This window comes from Budorcas taxicolor, chromosome 4, assembly GCF_023091745.1.
Source record: "Budorcas taxicolor isolate Tak-1 chromosome 4, Takin1.1, whole genome shotgun sequence".
Classification (NCBI taxonomy): Eukaryota; Metazoa; Chordata; class Mammalia; order Artiodactyla; family Bovidae; genus Budorcas; species Budorcas taxicolor.
The window spans coordinates 84497620-84517732 of record NC_068913.1 but is presented as its reverse complement, the minus strand read 5'-3'; the positions used below and the strand labels follow the sequence as shown (position 1 = coordinate 84517732).

Below are 20113 nucleotides of genomic sequence, written 5' to 3'. Positions count from 1 at the left end.
ATAAAGATGCTCATCTTTCCTAAATTCACATATATGCTTATAATTCCAATCAGATTAAGAAAATATTTTGTTTTTGTTCTATTGTATAAGTGTTGGGGAGTAAGCTAGTTAAGTTATATAAATATGAAATAATTTAAAAATTATTTTTTAAGAATAATAATGAATAGACATTTGGCATAGCAGACCTCATCTTCTATTGCAAATAATATAATAATGGTATAGGAATAGTGAGACATAAATGAATCCAAAATCTTCCAGCCAATACTCCAAGTATGTACTGAAATAAAACTACTACAAAAGCATGTTTAAATGTTGGAGAAATGATAGATTATTTTAAAACTAGACTTGAACTATTGGTTATTTGTTGCAAAAACAAAAATAGCTTTCTATCAAACACCATAAGTTAGATTTATATTTAAAAGCATCTAGAGGTATGAGCTAGAAAGAACAAGCAGGAAACTAATTGGGTCCTTGGGTAGAGAAACTTGGAATAGAAAGATGACAAGACAACAGGAGGCATACTTAATTTTTAAGAAAGAGGGATGTAGACAGTCTTTCGTTTCTACAGCATTTCCAAATCAGTATTTTTTAAAAAGAATTCATTACGAGAAGATACTGAAGCTTGTAGAGAGAAGAGTGACATGATCAGCTCTGAGCTTTAGGAAGATACAGTGCAGGAAGGTGAGTTGGTCAGGGGAGCAATCCCAGGGAAGCAGACATGTTTCAGAGATGGTCGTCATAAGCCACTGAGAGGCGTCTGAGGACCCAGCTTACTGCAGTGACAGCGAGGACGGACAGAAGGGCTGGTACAATAAATATTAACATGTTTGTCAGAATTTCTAAGGTATTCACATGGGAAAATTTAAATTATCAACAATGCTGAAAGTAAAGAAAAAGATGTTTTAATATCCCAATACACACTCTGTGGTGGAGCTTCAAGGTCAAGGTTGTAGGGAGCCATCCTATCCAAGTCCTCCAGTAAGATTTCAATCACCTCACAGCAAACCAAGGTAAAGAAGGAGCTGAGTGCAAATATTCTATTTTTTCCTGTGCCAAGGAGACACAGGAAGTTTGAAACTTTGGGATGTTCTTCTCCAAAGACCTATTCTTTCAGTATAGAAAACGATTCCAGAAGCTGTTTTACTGATCCCTCTTACTGGTTCAACCATGCCAAGTATGACAAAAGCAGACCCTCTCATTTTCTTATTTAGTGAAGTGAAAGTCACTCAGTTGTGTCCAACTTTCTGTGACCCCCATAGACTGCAGTCCATGGGATTCTCCAGGCCAGAATACCTGGAGTGGGTAGCCCTTCCCTTCTTTAGAGGATCTTCCCAACCCAGGGATCTAACCCAAGTCTCCCACATTGCAGGCGGATTCTTTACCATCTGATCTACCAGGGAAGCCCTTTCTCATTCAGGTACATATTAATTTAAATCTTCTAGCTCCACTAAGACTTCTGGCACCTCCTTTGTGCTCAGCCCTTGCTGAATACTTTTGGCAGCAGAGAAGAAGCAGAGAGTCATGGGCCTATCTCAGCCAAGGCTGTGGTTTTGTCTTTCAACCATCTGGGCTCCAAGTGGCTCCTGGGAGGAAAGCTCATTGTGGAGGACTCCTGTCTGTCTCACTAATACCCTCTTTACTTAGGGCTGAGGCCACAGATAACATTGACAAGCACTAATGGTTATTAGTGTGTGACAGGCACAGGTCTAAGTTCTCTATATGTATTGACCCAACAAATCTTCCAGCAATCCTACAACATGGGAACACTTATTACATCCTTTTAATTAATGGAGAGAATGAAGCTGAGAACAGTGAGCAAGGTTGCTGTATGCCTTGTGTGGGTACCTACACATATTAGAAAACAGGGGTGTCATAGGTGGAAAGGGACATGCTCCAACAGTTTTTGAACGGCACACAGTAAGTCGATTAACACTCTGTACAGCTGCTTCCGAAAATCCCTGCTTCACTTTTGAATTTTTTCAATGTGGCGGCCGCCTCCTCCATGAACTTGTCCTCTCCCAGCTCAGGCACAATGACCTCTTAGTCACACCATACACCCTAATGCTCAGGTTCTTATCACAAAGCGTTTTCCATTTCTGAGCAGCTCTCAGGCTGTTACCAACGAGGTCAGGCGTGTGTCCAAAAGAATTTCAGTGAAGAATTCCAGCAAAGAAAGTGGTCAAACCAACCTATCAATTCAGTGCTCATGACTGAGCTGGAAGTCCTCTACTCTCTTTTCCTGCCACCTATGGAGAATATTTCTGTCCCTCCCAGAAGGGTGAAATGGAGTGGTGCAGCACCAAACGTGATCATCAAGGGGCATGTCTTTGTGTTCCATCCTGATACTTTTCTTTGACTTGATAGAGTTGTTATGCCTATTTTTTCCACAAAAAATTCTTAGAACTCAGATGTCAGGAAAAATTTGTTGTATAAAATACTCTCTGCAGAGAGTTCTCTACATTACCCCCATACCCAAAGTTTGAATTCAAAGCAGATTAAGGAAATAAATGTGCAGATCAGAACCTTATTGGAAAAATATAAACAACAGTAAGTTTATGCTTCAGGCTTTCTGAAGTTGCAAAATAGTTAAAATACACGGTCCCTGGCCCAGAAAAGCAAGTTCAAATTGGTTCCTTTACTAACCAATCCCTTCTTTTTTGCAGTCACAGAAGTGAGAAGGACCTGAAACCTTGACCTGTGGTTGTGGGATTCTCATGGAGAAGTGTGGTGACCAGGGAGAGCAGCAGCATCCAGGGTGCAACAGAACAGAAGGGATTTTGGGTTGGGGATAAGCCCATGAGCAATATTCTAGAATGCTTTCCTGTGTCAGGCTGGGAATCAGCCCATTTCAGAGGAAGATGTGTCACTTTATCTGTTACTGCTAGCACAGCAGTTCTTATAAATCAACTTGAATAGGAATAAGCTATGGAGCTTAAAAATCCGCCTGCAATGTGGAAGACCTGGGTCGGATCCCTGGGTTGAGAAGATCCCCTGGAGAAGGGAAAGTCTACCCACTCTAATATTCTAACCTGGAGAATTCCATGGATTGTATAGTCCATGGGGTTGCAAAGAGTCAGACAGGACTAAGCAACTTTCACTTTCATGTGGAGCTTATTGAAGCCTCATTTCCAGCTGTCAGTCCAAGATTTGTTTTCATGGTGTTGAATGCCACCCAGAACATGCACTTTTACTCAAATCCAGATATTTCTGATGCAGGTGGTCCATGGACCACAATTTAAGAAACAATGTACTGATAGCAATTTGAAGGATCCAGTACAAAAGAGACATATACATATGAATCTGGTATTTCTGTACTTCAGTATTAATTTATGTTCTTAAACCTAACCCAATAAGAAAGCCTCATCCCTTTCTTAATTGAACTTTCCGTTGAAATAGATACCATTCATTGTCTGGTTGTTGACCCAAATTGTTTTTTCAGTTGAATTATTGAGAAAAATATAATCTGATAAGTCTCATTCCAGTTTAGGATTTGGTCATATCAAAGTTGGAGGCTGGGTGGAAAGAATCTCTGGCTTTGCTTGTTTAAAACAGAACAGTTCTGGCTGTGGGTTGGACAGAAGGTGTAAGTAGAATACAATGGTTAGCCCAACTACAGAAATCACCTTTTTCCTACACTTTCTCTGTGTCGGCCATGCCCTGGTTGGTGATGTAAGGAAAATATCAGTTTGTTCAAAATATAAGTCAGATACCAGCTTGAGGTTCAGAAAGTCCAAGTTTTCATTCCATCTTTTCTCATTCTTCATAATCCTGAATAATGAAGGTGCTTCTTTCCCTGCCATCTGCTTTGGATAATGATTAGATAAATGGCTCAGTATAGCTAATCATTTCATTCTATTCTCTTAAATATCTCCAGCAACAGATCAATCCTAGGTGCCCTATCATCCTTGTCCTAAAGAGAAGGTGAAATAGACTCCCCTAGCTCCTGCTACTGCTGCTGCTGCTGCTAAGTCGCTTCAGTCGTGTCCGACTCTTAGCGACCCCATGGACTGCAGCCTACCAGGCTCCTCCATCCATGGATTTTCCAGGCAAGAGCACTGGAGTGTGATGTCATTGCCTTCTCCGCACTAGCTCCTACCAAAAGAATATGTTGCTTGGCAGCTGCTTGCCTGAGGCCTAAAGGTGGGGGCCTAGTTTTAGAAAAAATGTGGTTTCTGAGAGGAGGGGTGAGTAGTAATTGAATATAAATGTTGGGGAATGGGCATTGAACTCAGGATTTCTCTTCCTTCAGAGTAAAGAGAATTGGGGGAGTAAGTGTGGCAAGGGCTGGTCTATACTGTATACCATGGCTGTGCTGGGCCGTGACAAGCAAAATTTCCAGTGCAGTGTAAAGGAAGTCTAAACCAACGTGCTTCTCCCAGACAGCACAGTAGTACATTCCAGAATCACTTTCTTGCAGGTTTGAGATTGCAAAAGTATAGCTCTTCTCTTTATAAACTTTGTACTTCCCTTCACTGACTCCTGATTCCAACACAATCTTTGAGTAGGAGATGTCGTAGTAAAGAAGGCGTCGGGGAGCTGTGCCCTCCTGGTACTTGTACCAGTGGATATATTTGACGGTTTGGGTGATAAGATCACAAATGATTTCAACAAATGCCCCAGGCACAGCTGCCTTAGTAATTGACATCTTCTCCCCTTCCATGTTGGAAGACACCTGCATGACTGAAATTGGAAAAGCAACAAAAAATAATGAGGAAGAGGAAACACCATTTCTTAGTATGACCACCCCCCACCCCGCAACACACATACACCGTTGCCACAAAACACAGAACAATCCCCCCAACATCCAGGCAACACACTTACCAGGAGCCAGGAAAACCAGAAGCAGCGCTGGGACCCGCATCATGCCTGGGACAGTGAGCTAGACCTAGGTTCCCAGTATAAGTGACAGGCAGGTCAGTCAGCAAATATCTCTCTTAAAGACCACCAGGCCGAGCCCAGAGTGGGTGGGGGCTGGTTGAGACCTGGGGAGGAGCCCCACCTCTCTGTACCAACGCCTTTCTGGAGGGCCCCGCTGTGGCAGGCTGAGAGCAGCCACCTCCCCCCACAGGAGAAGAGAAGCCTGAGCTCTGAGAGTTCAGAACTGCAAGCAGAGGGATCAGATGGAGGGGCAGGCAGAGCAATGTGGACAAGCTTGCCTGTGGCCTACTGGAGTGAGCAGAGCTGAACTGGGCTAAGTTCCAATCAGTTCAGTGTTTCAGTGTTAGTGTTGATGCCATGGACTTGTGCGGTGATTAAATGTCTTTCTATTCTTTCCCTGAACTCTCATTCTTTTTACACCTGTAAGCAAACTCTGAGGCAACAACTCGCAAACCTAAGAAGAATTGAATCGGCCTTATTATAAAAATTAAGATCAGTTATGTTGGTCTACATTTGACTCTCCTTAAAAGTAAATGGATGGGTGTTTGTGTGCATGCCTTATAAATCAATTTGATGGAGGATTTATGTTCATTCTCAAGTAAAAGGCTGCCTCATATAGAGTTTCCAGATTTCATTTTAAGAAAAGGAGCTTCGCGGTATTTTGAACAAACTGAAACTAAAAAACACAGTTTTTATTTATTTGAAATTCAGGGAAATCAAAGCATCAATGAGGTATCACCTCATCCCTGTCAGAATGGCTATTATATGCAAGGCTGGAAATAACAAGTATTGAAGATGTGGAGAAAAGAGAAGCTTTGTGTACTGTTGGTGGGAATGTAAACTGGTGTAGTGCTATGGAAAAGAGTATGGAGCTTCCTCCATAAGTTAGAAGTGGAACACCCACATGATCCAGCAATTCCACTTCTGAGTGTTCATCCGTAGAAAACAAAAACACTAAAATATATCTAAACGCCTATGTTCATTGTTTATAACAGCCGAGACTTAGAAAGAAGTTAAGTACCCATCAATGGATGAATGAAGTTGCTGTGGTATATATATATGTAATTACCAATATGCGGCCCCTAATTTCCTGACTGCTTTACAGCTCTATCTCTTGACTTGCTCTTTTTCTCTCTCTACTATTCTGTTTCTCTTCTCCCCCATTGTACTGCTCTTCATATCCCTCTGTCTGTCCACCTCTTTGTCCACAGATCTTTCCCTCTCCTATTGCAACCCCACCATGGCTCCTTCTCTCTTTTTTTTTTCTTCCCCGATCTGACTTCTTCCCTTTCCCTCTTTCTCTTTCTCTCTCCTCTGTTTTACAGTTTCCTTCCTCATCACCATTTCTGTCACTTTCTCTCCCTCTACTTGTCTGTCTCTAACACCTATCTTTCCTTTTCTATTTCTCCATTTATAACTCTTAGGAGGTTTACTTCTCTGTCTCTACCTCTCTTTCCATTTCCTCCCATGGTCACAATAACAACTTTAATTTCTCTGTTAATCCAACATCTGAAATATCTCAGGATTGGCATCTGTTAATTTACCTTTCCATATTAAGATGCTGAGATTTTCTGAGTCCCCTGTAAGTTGAGTAATTGGGGATTGTATTTGGCACATTTTGGATATTAGGTTATGGGCTCTAGGAAGTATCTTTAAATACTACGGCAAGTGCTGAGTTTTTCTGTTCGCTGAGAAGTGACCTAGTCATGGAATGTAAGTTCCTGCTCTTGAAGGGCAGGTCCAAATACTGCAGGTTTTGAGGACTTTGAAGTGCTATTCACATTGCATTGTGTGTACCACTGAGAGTAGTTTCAAAGTAAAATGTATAGAATGTGGTTGTGATTCTATAACCATACCTTTCACAATGTAGATTTTTATAAACATTTTTCTTAGAGGTATAAATTTGTGAATATTAAAAAATACCTCAGAGTCCCAATAACCTAAATAAGGATGACTTAATTCATTTTGTTGACTGAACCAGAATATCTCTGTGTCAGACGTTAACTACAAACCCTAACTTCTGCAGGCAGCAAGGGTAGCAGTCCTGGGAGGATGGTACTGTCCTTGTCTCCACTTACACGGAGACAGGTGAGACTGAGGGTGAGTGACTGGTCCAGGGTCCCACAGCTGACAGGGGCAGAGCCAGGACTCAGGTTCCCCATCTGGTACCAGGGTCTGCTCTGGTCCTGAGCAGCATGGATGTTTCTGGAGTGTACAGGGGCTTCTGAGATGACAGACAGGGTTCAGTCACTGCAGTTGGGCTCCATGTGCCTCCAGGTCGGAGCACATTGTTCAGTCCCTTCAGATCGTCAAAGGAAACCTTTTATTCTCACAAATTTGAGCAAATAAATATACAGTCAATTGTAAAAGCAGTAACTCTGCTTAAATATTTAACCAAAAAAGGAAAGAGTAGATCTTAAAACTTCATCTTGGAAGGAAAAAAATAATCTGTAACTATATACAGTGAGGGATGTTGACTCATATGGTGACTATTTCAGCATATATACTAATATCAAATCACTATGTTGCATGACAGAGACTAATGGAATGTTTTATACCAATTATATCTCCACTGAAAAATAGTAAAAATTTTTTGAAAGAAGGGAAAAGCAGTGGACTGAATGCAGTAGCTGGGCAGCTGGCATAGGCGCAAGTGAACTAGCAGAGGCAGCCAGAGCCACAGCAAACAGAAGCCCTGCCCTGCATCTCTGGTTCTCAACACATTTCAACCTCTCATTTCCACAACAGTGTTCAGACATAAAGCAAAAATGCGGGCATATAAAGAGTAGCTCCTCTTCTAAAATGCTTTAAATCAAATTTTTGGGTGGCCTCAATCACAGTCTATGCAGTGTCTGTGTCACAGCTTATGTTTGGTACATGAACTTTGTTATAAAAATACAGGGTAAAAAACAGATTTTTGCCTTTTCATGTTACATTTCAAGTATATTTTGTGTTCTGTCCTTTTCTGCATGAAAAAAAAAAAACTTTCATTGAGTGTCATCAGAAGAGAAAAAAATCTTGAAGATGAGTTTCCTTTTTGAAAGTTGAAATGAGGACACCCACTGCTGATGTTTGAATGGCTAGTAAGGAGTTAATTAACTGTAACTACCTCACAAACATGGTACCATATCCACATACATTTAATCACCTGCCTGTGGCTAGTATGATACTGTCATGGTCCACCCTATATTCAGAGAGACAAAGTCTGATCCTTTAATGTAAAGTTGGAGAAAAGGCTTGTGCTGTGTTCCTAATCAAAAGATCTAATGTTTGAGTAGCATTTCTTTGTAAGTAAAATCTCTTTATTTTGGTTTGCAGAATGGAATTTTTTGTTTCATATCTTAGATTTCTTTGGTATTTTTTAATGCCCTACATTTCTCTTCTGTTATTTAGCTCATGCATATTCACTGTTTGTACAACTGTAAAAAATAGTAAAACTAAACATATCAAAGTGATTAGTTTTTTTTTTCTTGTTTTGCATTGCATATTTGGCCTAAAGTCTTGGAATCACAACAAGAAGACGTGATGGATGGTGAATACATATAAAAAGTACCAGATATTTTGTATTATGCATCATGAAATAATAGCTTTCTTATAGATGTATTCCCTAAAACTGTCTGAGTACTCTTATTTTGAACCCACTCTATGAAATCATTTTCCCTTGTGTTTAGCTAATTTGAATTCAAATGAACTCAATTATATTGTGAGTTGTTTTTGTAAAACAAATATTCAATGCAATGCTTCATGGGAAGGCAGTGTGTCTGTCAATTTCCTTTCATTATTCACCATCATTCAGGTAAAATCCAACTGTATGATGGAAATAGTCTGGCTTGGGTAGAAACTGGTCATTTATGCAGACCTAATCAACTCCATCCATGCTTGGTCTAAGAATGGGCCACAGGACAGAAGTGCAGAAGGAGGCTCCCTGGGAGGCTGGGGTCTAAGTAGGAGGAGCTCCTTACATGGAGAAAATGGGGGAGGGCAAGTGCCAGGGTCTGGCCTTGGACTAAAACCTCAGGAATTCAGTGGTGTCATCACAATGAGGACGTCCTGTGTCAAGAGTGGACCCACGCCTACAGCACGACCACAGATGGGGCCTGAGCTGGATGTCAGGGTGTGACTTTAACCTGAAAAGGGACTCCACCCCTGACACTGGCTGTACCAGTTAGATGTGGCCAGTCCTCCTAGGAGGGCAAGGCCCCCCAAATGTTGGCTCTCAGAGCAGAGACCAAGAAGAATGAAGGATGTGACTTGAATGTGCCCTGAGGTCAGAAAGTGAGAGCTGAAGCCATGACCTCAGCAGTGGAGCTCTGCTTCGCTCTGAGGCTGGACAGATGGAATCTAGGGCATGGACCCCCATCCTGGGCCTGCTGGGTGGAGAGGGGGTGGGACACCTGCTCTTCAGGCTCATGTGTCTGTGCAGCCCTCTGCTATTCACCCATCACGTTGTCATCTGATGTTAGTGCCTCAGTAAGCCTTGTTCAGGTTAACTTGTAGTCATTTTGTCCCTTTTGGGGAATTTACATGACTCAGTGTATGACACTCAATTGCACAGGTGAGAGAGCATGCCCTTGGAACCTCTGCTCCTATGAGGAAAAAAGCGCTTCGCATCTGTCCATGCAGCTTGGTTCAGGGGTCAGGTCTTGTGTCACCCTGTTTACACTGAGAAAACAAAACCAAGAAGTAACAGCCTCAGTAAGTCACAGATCATGGAAGAGCACGGGTGGTTGGTGGAAAGTCAGGGATGGTTTCAGGGCTGCAAAGAAGCCCTGTCTGCTCCTTCCTTCAGGGTCCAGAACATGGCAGAGGCCATGAACATCCTATGTGTAAGTTTCCCAGCTTATAGAGGAGCTGATAAGAGGAACTTTAATGTGTATAATGGGGAACCTGGACCCATAGCCTAGAGTGTTTTGATAACAATCACATGCGAGTGTAGAGGGATATTTTCTTCCATTAGCTGTGACCCTTTGAAAGTGAGCAAAGTTGGCTGGGGTTTAACTGTTCTCATTTCCTTGTGACACCCCAGCTACCCCTTGCACAGCCTCAACCAGTAGGGGCCAGTTTGAGCGTTTTCCAAGAATCAACCACATTAAGCAGGGAGTGTAAACAAAAGAAGCCTGAGAAAATGAAACTCCATCAGCATATCAGGCCCCTCCAGCTGCCATTCAGGCTGTCACTCCCACCCCCACTGCCCTCCCCTATCCGCACCTCCCAGGCCAGGGCAGCCCAGGGCAAGTTGGGGCAGGAGGTGTCTGAGACGTTGGAAACTGCTAGAGATACTGCCCAGCAGGGCCCTGTCTGTAAAATCAGCTGCACAACACTTTCAGTGATTTGCAAGTTTCCCTCTTGCCTCCTACACTTAATGCACTGTTTTTTCACAGTGAAGACATAGTTCCAGATCTCGAAGACCAGGGCCACATATTTTGTCTCGAGAGGTCTGATCAAATTCATTAACAACCAAGGAATTGATCTAAATTAGATTTCATCCATCTTGTATCTGATTGGTTTGTGTTTTGGAATGGGAACCCTATGTGGTTTTCCATGGATTTATTTCACAGTGAAACTGATTGTGTGCAAAGAAAAAATGTGATGGTTCCTTGATTCCTGAAATCCGAGCTGGCAGCGCTGAAACTGTCACCTGCTGGCTCAACCTGGCTGCCCATTAGAATTACTGAAGGAGTGTTTTTAAAGTCTGATACCTGGGCTGTGATGAAGTCTGGACCTCAGTGACTTTTCTTTCTTATTCATTTATACCAATCTGTTTCTCTAATCGTTTATTTATAGTTATAATAAGAGGGTCACTGATATATTGAAAAAGAAAATGCAGCCTGTTTTAAGTCAGGCTGGCTTGGCCAATGTGGAACCCAGCACTGCTCTGTGTTTAAATTTGAGTATATTTCTTAGTCTCTCTGGGACCTCGTTTTATTGTGAGTGAACTGGACACACTAGGTAACAAAATACAGGGTCTGAGATCAGAGAGATTCATTTCTAAATGACTGTTACTTAAAACAGAGATAATATGGGAGAAGGACATTGAAACGTGTATAATATCATATATGAAACGAATCACCAATCCAGATTCGATGCATGATACTGGATGCTTGGGGCTGGTGCACTGAGCCAACCCAGAATGATGGTACGGGGAGGGAAGAGGGAGGGAGGTTCAGGATGGGGAAACGTGTATACCTGTGGCGGATTCATGTTGATGTATGGCAAAATCAATACAATATTGTAAAGTAATTAACCTCCAATTAAAATAAGTTTATATTAAAAAAAAGTTGCAATGAACAGATAACTCTGCTTCTTCCATCTGTGAACTGTGAACTATAACTGTACCTTCCTTTAAGGGCTCTTAGAGGATTCATGAGATTATCTGGTGAATAATAGAAACTTTCTGGCTTTCCTCGTGGCTCAGAGGGTAAAGCGTCTGTTTACAATGCAGGAGACCCGGGTTCAATCCCTAGGTCGGGAAGGTCCCCTGGAGATGGAAATGGCAACCCACTCCAGTATTCTTGCCTGGAGAATCCCATGGACAGAGGAGCCTGATAGGCTACAGTCCTCAGGGTCACAAAGAGTTGGACATGACTGAGCAAGTTCACTTTAACTTTCAATAGAAACTGAGTCCTTGTTCCACTCACATCTAACCTGTCTGTGGGGAATGTGGTTAGAGACGGTTTTCAGGGCTTTTGTGTATGTATGGAATCTATTGATTTTGCAGTAGAGCTATGACAGTAGAAACTAATGTTGTTCAAGACTTGCATGGATTAAGCAGCATTAGCTCATTTAGTCCTCACGCTCCAGGAAACAGGGTGCTGTAACTTCATTACAGAGATGAAGATTCAATGGCATAGAGTGTTCCAATACTGCCTGAGGTCACACAGATGCTAATACGGACTCAGGGTTCAAACCCTCATCTTCAGGGGTCAGAATCTACGTGCTTAGCCCTCCACCTAACACCCCTCTGGTGCAGTTTTCATGGGGTTAATGTGAGAATCAGGAGTTGATGCTTTGTGAGACACTAGTACAATCTGCGGAGAAGGCAATGGTACCCCAACTCCAGTACTCTTGCCTGGAAAATCCCATGGACAGAGGAGCCTGGTGGGCTGCAGTCCATGGGGTCGCTAGGAGTCGGACACGACTGAACGACTTCCCTTTCACTCTTCACTTTCATGCATTGGAGAAGGAAGTGGCAACCCACTCCAGTATTCTTGCCTTGAGAATCCCAGGGACGGGGGAGCCTGGTGAGCTGCCGTCTCTGGGGTCGCACAAAGTCGGACACGACTGAAGCCACCTAGCAGCAGCAGCAGCAGCAGTACAATCTGAGCAAGTGCAAGTCATGCTGGGTGTCACACTGTCACCATAGGAACGTCTCAGGCCAACGAGTCTGAATCTGGCAACTTTGAAAGAGAAGAATCCCAGCACCTTAGTTTGGCTCTGGCAACATGCTCCAGCATTCTTTTCTGGAAAATTCTATGGACGGAGGAGCCTGGGATGCTATAGTCCATGGGGTCACAAAGAGTCAGACATGACTGAGCAACTCTCTCACACACACACACACACACACACACACACACACACACCCATTGGAGCCGGTGGCCCAAAGAAAGCACCATAATCACATTAGACATAGAAATGTGTTAATGACCATTAGTACAACCAATGCTGAATTTGATAACTCAGTTGTCATGCTGTTTCTAACCTTCATTATATTTCATGAAATTAAAGTACTCAAAGACAAATGTGAGCTTTTGATATGTTTAATTTTTTGATGCCTATTATGAAAATCAAGGTGCAGAATTTAAGTGCCAAAGCTGGCAGCTCCAGGGTATATGGCAGTGAAGGTCCCAGCCATGGTCTGTGTGGAGGAGCTGAAGGAGAAGACAGGGAGCTGGCCACTGTGTGCGCTCAGGCGGTACAAGGACTCGAGGGCTGGAGGAGCTGATGAGGTTGTGGGGATAGTGGTGGGAGAGGTTCCCCCACACCAGCCCTGGACCCTGCCCCTGATTAACGGCAGAATTCCTTGATACAGGGTCAAACTGTCTGCCCAAAGATTTGAAAACCTCTTACAAAATAAAGATATAATAGAAAAATACCATGTGAATAGAAATAACCCAAATGCAGAAAGGAAGCCAGGCTAGATCCTCAGCAGACACTTTTTGAGACAAGAGATGATGAAGGCACATTGACCACTTTGGGGCCCCTCTGTCACGAGCTCTTCCCGTTGTTACTGACATCTGTTCTCTTGTACATGCAGAAGGCAATGATGACAAAGTAGACTGCACTCTTGAGGAGGAGGAGGTAAGTGTAACGGCAGAGGTGTTCATGAGCTGCAGCTGCAGGGTATCTAGGAGAAGTGCTTTGATTGGTTACCTGTTCTTTTGAAAGTTCAGGGAATAGTGATGGGAGGTCACAATTAGTTATTGCTGATGACCTACTATAAAGTGACACCCTAGCACCACCAATCCCCAAGGTTATCAAGGACCACCACCAGAACTACCCAGAATCCAACTCAAAGTTCAAGTTAACCAACAACTTCTGCCAAATTCACTTAGAACCTTCTCAAATATTAGCAAATAATCTGTGTTTTTAATGAATGAGTCCAGAGGGGGAAAAACATTCTGAGAGATTTTAGCATCTTCTTTGCCCTCACCATGTCTTCTAATAATAATAACACCTAATCTTTATTAACCACAATCCAAATACCAGGCACTTATTCTGATAACTTTGCAAGCAAACCTCTAATCTAACTTCATTATACAATAATCTATGAGATTGTTATTTTCATTCCCATTTTACAAATCAACTGAGGATGGACTACTTCAGAAACCATATCTCATTCCCAGCAACCTGACTGGGAATGAAACAACCTCACTGGGAAGTAAAGAACACGTTCTTAACTTCTCTGTAACCTGGCATCTCCACGTGCAACAAATCCCTCAGACATGAAAAGGTTTAGCATAAATATCAAGTTGAATAGCTGACTTAGAAGCATCTGAGCCATCACATATTATGGACCAATGAGGTTCCTACAAAGGGTAAAACCCATGAAATCTGTTGGCGTTCACAGTGGAGTGGAGTGGAGGTTATTGAAGAGAGAACATTGTGTAAAATGGAAGAAAATGGTTAACCCAAACTCTCAGACTCTTTAGGAGCTCATGCCTCATTCACCTCTCTGTCCTGAATGTCTCTCACCGTGGCTGTGGTCTTATAGAACAATGGCACTTACTCTTCTTTGAAATTTTGCCAGAAATACATGGTCTCAAGAAATAATTAACATTAATGATGATGGTTCTTCCTTGGTTACTAAATGAACCACAAGGCTGAGTTTGTTCCTGAGGAAATTTCCCTTTTCCATCCTTCATCTTCACAGAGTCAGAACTCCAGAATCACTAGCATTTGGCGTGGAAAGACTACCAGGGGCTCACCTGCTCATAACTTACTCCCCTTGGTCAGGTCATGTGTTAGCTGAGTTTCGGGCCCCCTGATACAGGGAGTGAAGAGGATCAGCAGGGCCAGAGCCAGAGCTTCTATTTCACCTCAGAACCTTCATGTTAGAGAAGGGACCACCGACTAGTACTGATTCTGTGCCAGCTAAATGGATACCTGGTGGGAGACATTCCATATGTGTGATCTTATCTCTGTAATAACTGAGTTGGGTGTAATTACTCCCAATTGGTCAATGAGGACAACATAATGAATTTTTGCATTTTCATATAGCTAATAAATAAAGAACTGGGGTTTAAAGTTTAATCTGTGACACTCAGAAGCCCATGCACTTACACTCCTGCCCATGGGGCTGTCTTGTCTTAGGGCCTTGGCTTTGGTACTCTTGCTCTATGTCTGTATCCTAGCGGAGGGATAGATAATTAACTATGTGAACCATTGATTCGGGTAGTCTGGGTTGAATCACCAGATAGAGCTGTGTGGCTTCATTTGAAGGAACTTAATTTTAACAACTTACAAAAACACATCTATAAAGTAGGGGCAGGGAGAAATATTGTAACACCACAAGGTGAGTAATGAGGATTTACTAGAAAATGCATGCAAGATACAGAACAATATCATCCACATAAGAAGCTTTCAGTAAGGGTCAGTTCATGTATTAGCTACTAGCACAACCAAAATTCTAGAAGCAAAAAGATATCATGTTTCCCTGGTCATTAGAAACAAAAGCCACACTAACTTATGAAGTCCACTGTTTAAATTCAGAACCTATAACTCCACTTTCTAATTTAGAGTCATCTCACACCAAAACCAGCATTTATTGTGTCAGGATGACTCCTAGGAAATGATAATGTTGTTGTTGTTGTTTGGTCATTAAGTCGTGTCCAGCTTTTTCAGATCCCAGGGACTATAGCCTGCCAGGCTCCTCCGTCCATGGGATTCTCCAGGCAAGAATGCTGGAGGGGGTCACCATTTCCTTCTCCAGGGGATCTTCCCGACCCAGGGGTTGAACCCACATCTCCTGCATTGGTAGGTGGATTCTTTACCATCTGAATCACCAGGGAAGCCCCACATAGTGAATAAGATAGTGCTATTCCTGTCATTATTTACACAAATACTTGGGCTGTTTCATTACTTAATCATGCTTTATCCAATAAATAGAAATTCTCTGTGTTTCAAACAATTTGTTCTATATCATAGAACAAAAACAAAATATTTCTTAATTCTGATAGGAATTATAGTCAATTTACTTACATGAATTTAGGAAAGATCAGCATCTTTATGATATTGATCTTTTCCTTCATGAATATGTTATGTCTCTCCATTTGTGCAGGTCCAATTTTATGCAAAATTTAAATTCAAAGTGGATCAAAGAAATAAGTGTGCAGAACAAAGCCTAAACAACATTGGGAAAATATAAATGACAAGAAGTTTTTGTTTCAATCTTTTTTAAAACTCCAAAATAGTGTGTGGTCCCTGCTACTGAGGTCCAAGTTAAAGTCAGTGCACTTACTATCCAATTCCTTCTTGCCTGCAGTCACAGGAGTGAGAGGGACCAGAAACTTTGACCTGTGGTTGTGGGATTCTCATGGAGAAATGTGATGACCTGGAAGAGCAGCAGCACCCAGGATGCAACAAGAAAGGAAGGACGTCTGGGATGGGGACAAGCCCATGAACACTGTTCTAGAATCCACTCCTGTTTAAGGCCAGGCACTGGCCCATTTCAGAGGGAGACATGTCACTTTATCTGTTACTGCTAGCACAGCAGTTGATATAAATTGATATAAATCAGTGAGTAAGAATCAGCTATGGAACTTATTGTAAAATGCACATTTTCAGGCTTTATTCCAAGGTTTGTGTTCCCTATATTAGGTGCCATCCAGAATGGGCACTTTTATTCCAACCCAATGCTTCTGACTCAGGTGTGGTCCATGGACCACACATTAAGAAACACTGTTCTGATAGAAATTTGGAGGATACTATGCACAAGAGATTGGAGAAGGAAATGGCAACCCACTCCAATGTTCTTGCCTGGAGAATCCCAGGGACAGAGGAGCCTGCTGGGCTGCCGTCTATGGGGTCGCACAGAGTCGGACACAACTGACGCGACTTAGCAGCAGCAGCAGCAGCAGCAGCAGACAAGAGGGGCTCCCCTGGTGACTCAGTGGTGAAGAATCTGCCTGCAATGCAGAAGATGCAGGAGACCCAGGTTCGATCCCTGGGGTGGAAAGACCCCCTAGAGGAGGGCATGGCAACCCACTCCAGTATTCTTGCCTGGAGAATCCCATGGACAGTACAGCCTATCTCTGGCAGGATACGGTCCATAGGATCTCACAGAGTCAGACACAACTGAAACAACTTAGCCCACACACATACACAAGAGACTGCATACATAAGAAACCACATGCATATAAATATAGCATTTCTGTACTTCAATATTAATTTTATGTCCTTAAACCTAACCCAATAAGAAAGTCATTTCTTATATGACTTTTCAATTGATATAGATACCACTCATTGTTTAATTGTTCACCCAAAATGTTCTTTAACTTGAATTATTGAAAAAAATCTGAGTCTCATTCCAGTTTGGGACTTGGTCATGTCAATATCGGGGGTGAGAGTGAAAAGAACCTCTGGCTTTACTTGTTTAATACAGAACAGTTCTGGCTGTGGGCTGAACTTCAACAGAAGGTGTAAGTAGAATACTATGATTGGCATAGCTACATCAATCCCCCTTTTCCTACATTTCATGCCCTGGTTGTTTATATGAGAAAAATATCAACTTGTCCAAAAGATAGGTCAGATACCAGCTTGGGCTTCAGGAATCCAAGTTTTGACTCCATCTTTTCTCATATTTCATAATCGTGAATGATGAAGATGCTTCATTCCTAGCCATCTTCTCTGGAAAATGATCAGATAAATGATTCAATATAACTAACCTTTCAATTTGTTCTCCTAAATATTCCCCTTAATAAATCAATCCGAGGTGCTCTGTCTGTCCTCAAGAGATGGTTGAATAGACTCCACCAGCTCCTAGGGAAGTTAAAAGAATAGGCTGCCTACCAGCTGCTTGCCTGAAGCCTTAAGATGGAGACTTGCTTTTAGGAAAAATCTTTAACTGTTAGCTACACAACAAACAACAGCTACTAAGGGGAGGTGGGAGGTGGCAGTGACTGGGGCTGGGCATTGAGCTCAGGATTTCTCTTCATTCAGAGTAAAAAGAATTGGGGGCAAGAAGTGAGAAGGGGTTGGTCTATCTGTGTATCAGGGCTGTTTTGGCAGCCACAAGCAAAATTTCCAGTGCAGTGTAAAGGAAGTCTAAACCAATGTGCTTCTCCCAGACAGCACAGTAGTACGTGCCAGAATCACTTTCTTGCAAGTTTGAGATTACGAGCGTGTAGCTCTTCCCTGTGCCTTTGTAAACGTGGTATTTCCCTTCACTGATTCCTGAGTCCAATACAACCTTTGAGTAGTAGACATCATAGTAGAGAAGGCGTCGGGGTACAGTTTCCTCCTGGAATTTGTACCAGTGGATATAGTTTTGTGTAAGATCACAATCGATTACAACAGATGACCCAGTCGCCCTCATGACTGACAACTTGTCCTCTTCCATGTTGGAAGATACCTGTGTGACTGCAAGGGGGAAAGCAACAAAAAGTCATGAGAAAGAGGAAACACCATTTCTTAGTATGACCCTCCCCCTCACCATCGCCAAAAATTACAGAAAAATCCCCAGAGCATCCAGGCAACACACTTACCAGGAGCCAGGAAAATCAGAAGGAGTGCTGGGACCCACAGCATGCCTGGGACAGTGAGCTAGACCGAGTTTCCCAGAAGACGTGACAGGCAGAGGAGTCAGCGAGGATCTCTCTTAAAGACCACCAGGCTGATTCCAGAAGGGGTGGGTGCTGGGTGAGGCCTGGGGAGGAGCCCTGCCTCTTTGCACCAACCCCTTTCTGGAGGGCAGGCTGGGAGCAGCCACCTCCCCCACAGGAGAAGAAAAGCCTGAGCTCTGAGAGCTCAGAACTGCAAGCAGAGGGATCAGATAGGAGGTGCACAGTGAAACATGGACAAAGCTTGCCTGTTGCCTGGTGAAGTGAGCAGACCTGAATCAGGCTAAGTTCCCTGCAGCTCAGTATTTCAGTGTTAATGACGCTGCCATAGTCTTTCTCTCAAGGAACCACCTTTCTATCATTTCCCTGCACTACCTTCCTTTTTACATCTGTAGGTAAACTTTGAGGCAACCACCCACAAATACAATAAGCATTCACCCCTCTTTTATGACAAGAAATTGATACCAGGTGTGTTGATCTACATTTAACTCTCTTCAAAGTTAAATGTGGAAGTGTGTGTGCTTACAAATCAATTAAATAAGAGAAATTTTTTCATCATCAAGTAAAAGCCCTTCACCTAAGGTTGCTAGATTTGGTGGAGAAAAATGTCTTACATAGTACTGTGTAACATTCGGATATACTTACACTAAAAAAAATATGATGTTTATCTGAAATTCAGGAAAATGGATATCAAAACAACAATGAGATGTCATCTCACCGCTGTGAGAATGGCTGTTATCAACAAGACGTGAACTAACAAGTGTGGGTGAGAATAAGGAGAAAATAGAACACTTGTGCACTCTTGGTGGAAATGTATATTGGCACAGTTGCTATCAAAACAGTATGAAGGGTCCCTGAAAAATTGAAAATGCAACTGCCATGTGATCAGCAATTCTACTTGTGGGTATTGATCTGAAAAAAAAAAAAAAAAAAAACTGACTTGAAAAGGTATCTTCACTCCCGTGTTCATTGCTGCTTTGTTTACAACAGTCAAGACTCAGAAACAACCTAAGTGTCCATCAGCAAACAGATGAATGGGTAAAGAAGCTATAGTACATGTATGCAATGGAATACCCCTGAGATATTCGCAACAATATGGGTGGAACTTAAGAGCATTATGCTGAGTGAAAAAGTAAGACAGAGAAAGACAAATATCATAAATCTCTCTTACATGTGGAGAAACAGAGAACAGATCAGTGGTTGCCAGAGGCAAGTGGCAGGAGATGGGAGAAACACTCAAATGGTTTGTTTGTTTAAATAAATTGAGTTTTAAAAGAAAGAAATCATTCAAAATAGACAAAATGAAAAAAAAAAAGAGTAAAGAACATGACTAGTTCCTGCATATACAGTCAGTTCAGTTGAGTCACTCAGTCGTGTCCGACTCTGCGACCCCATGAATTGCAGCACGCCAGGCCTCCCTGTCCATCACTAACTCCCGGAGTTCACTCAGACTCACGCCCATCAGGTCGGTGATACCATCCAGCCATCTCATCTTCTGTCGTCCCCTTCTCCTCCTGCCCCCAATCCCTTCCAGCATCAGAATTTTTCCAGTGAGTGAACTCTTCGCATGAGGTGGCCAAAGTATTGGAATTTCAGCTTTAGCATCACTCCTTCCAAAGAAATCCCAGGGCTAATCTCCTTCAGAATGGACTGGTTGGATCTCCCTGCAGTCCAAGGGACTCTCAAGAGTCTTCTCCAACACCACAGTTCAAAAGCATTAATTCTTCAGTGCTCAGCTTTCTTCACAGTCCAACTCTCACATCCATATATGACTACTGGAAAAACCAAAGCCTTAACTAGATGGATCTTTGTTGGCAAAGCAATGTCTCTGCTTTTTAATATGCTGTCTAGATTGGCCATAACTTTCCTTCCAAGGAGTAAGCGTCTTTTAACTTCATGGCTGCAATCACCACAAGGAATGATAAACCTATTGAAAGGTGTTCAGATACACTGTGTTT

At 42.5% G+C, this 20113-nt stretch overlaps 2 gene segments (V, D, J or C); both read right to left on the bottom strand.

The window, feature by feature from the left end:
• Positions 1 to 4228: 4228 nt before the first annotated feature.
• On the bottom strand, positions 4229 to 4864 carry LOC128046298 (T cell receptor gamma variable 8-like). The segment is given in 2 exon segments: positions 4229 to 4680; positions 4822 to 4864. Coding segments are annotated over 2 exon segments (495 nt in total).
• A 12711-nt stretch (positions 4865 to 17575) lies between these two features.
• On the bottom strand, positions 17576 to 18123 carry LOC128046297 (T cell receptor gamma variable 8-like). The segment is given in 2 exon segments: positions 17576 to 17955; positions 18081 to 18123. Coding segments are annotated over 2 exon segments (423 nt in total).
• Positions 18124 to 20113: the final 1990 nt, after the last annotated feature.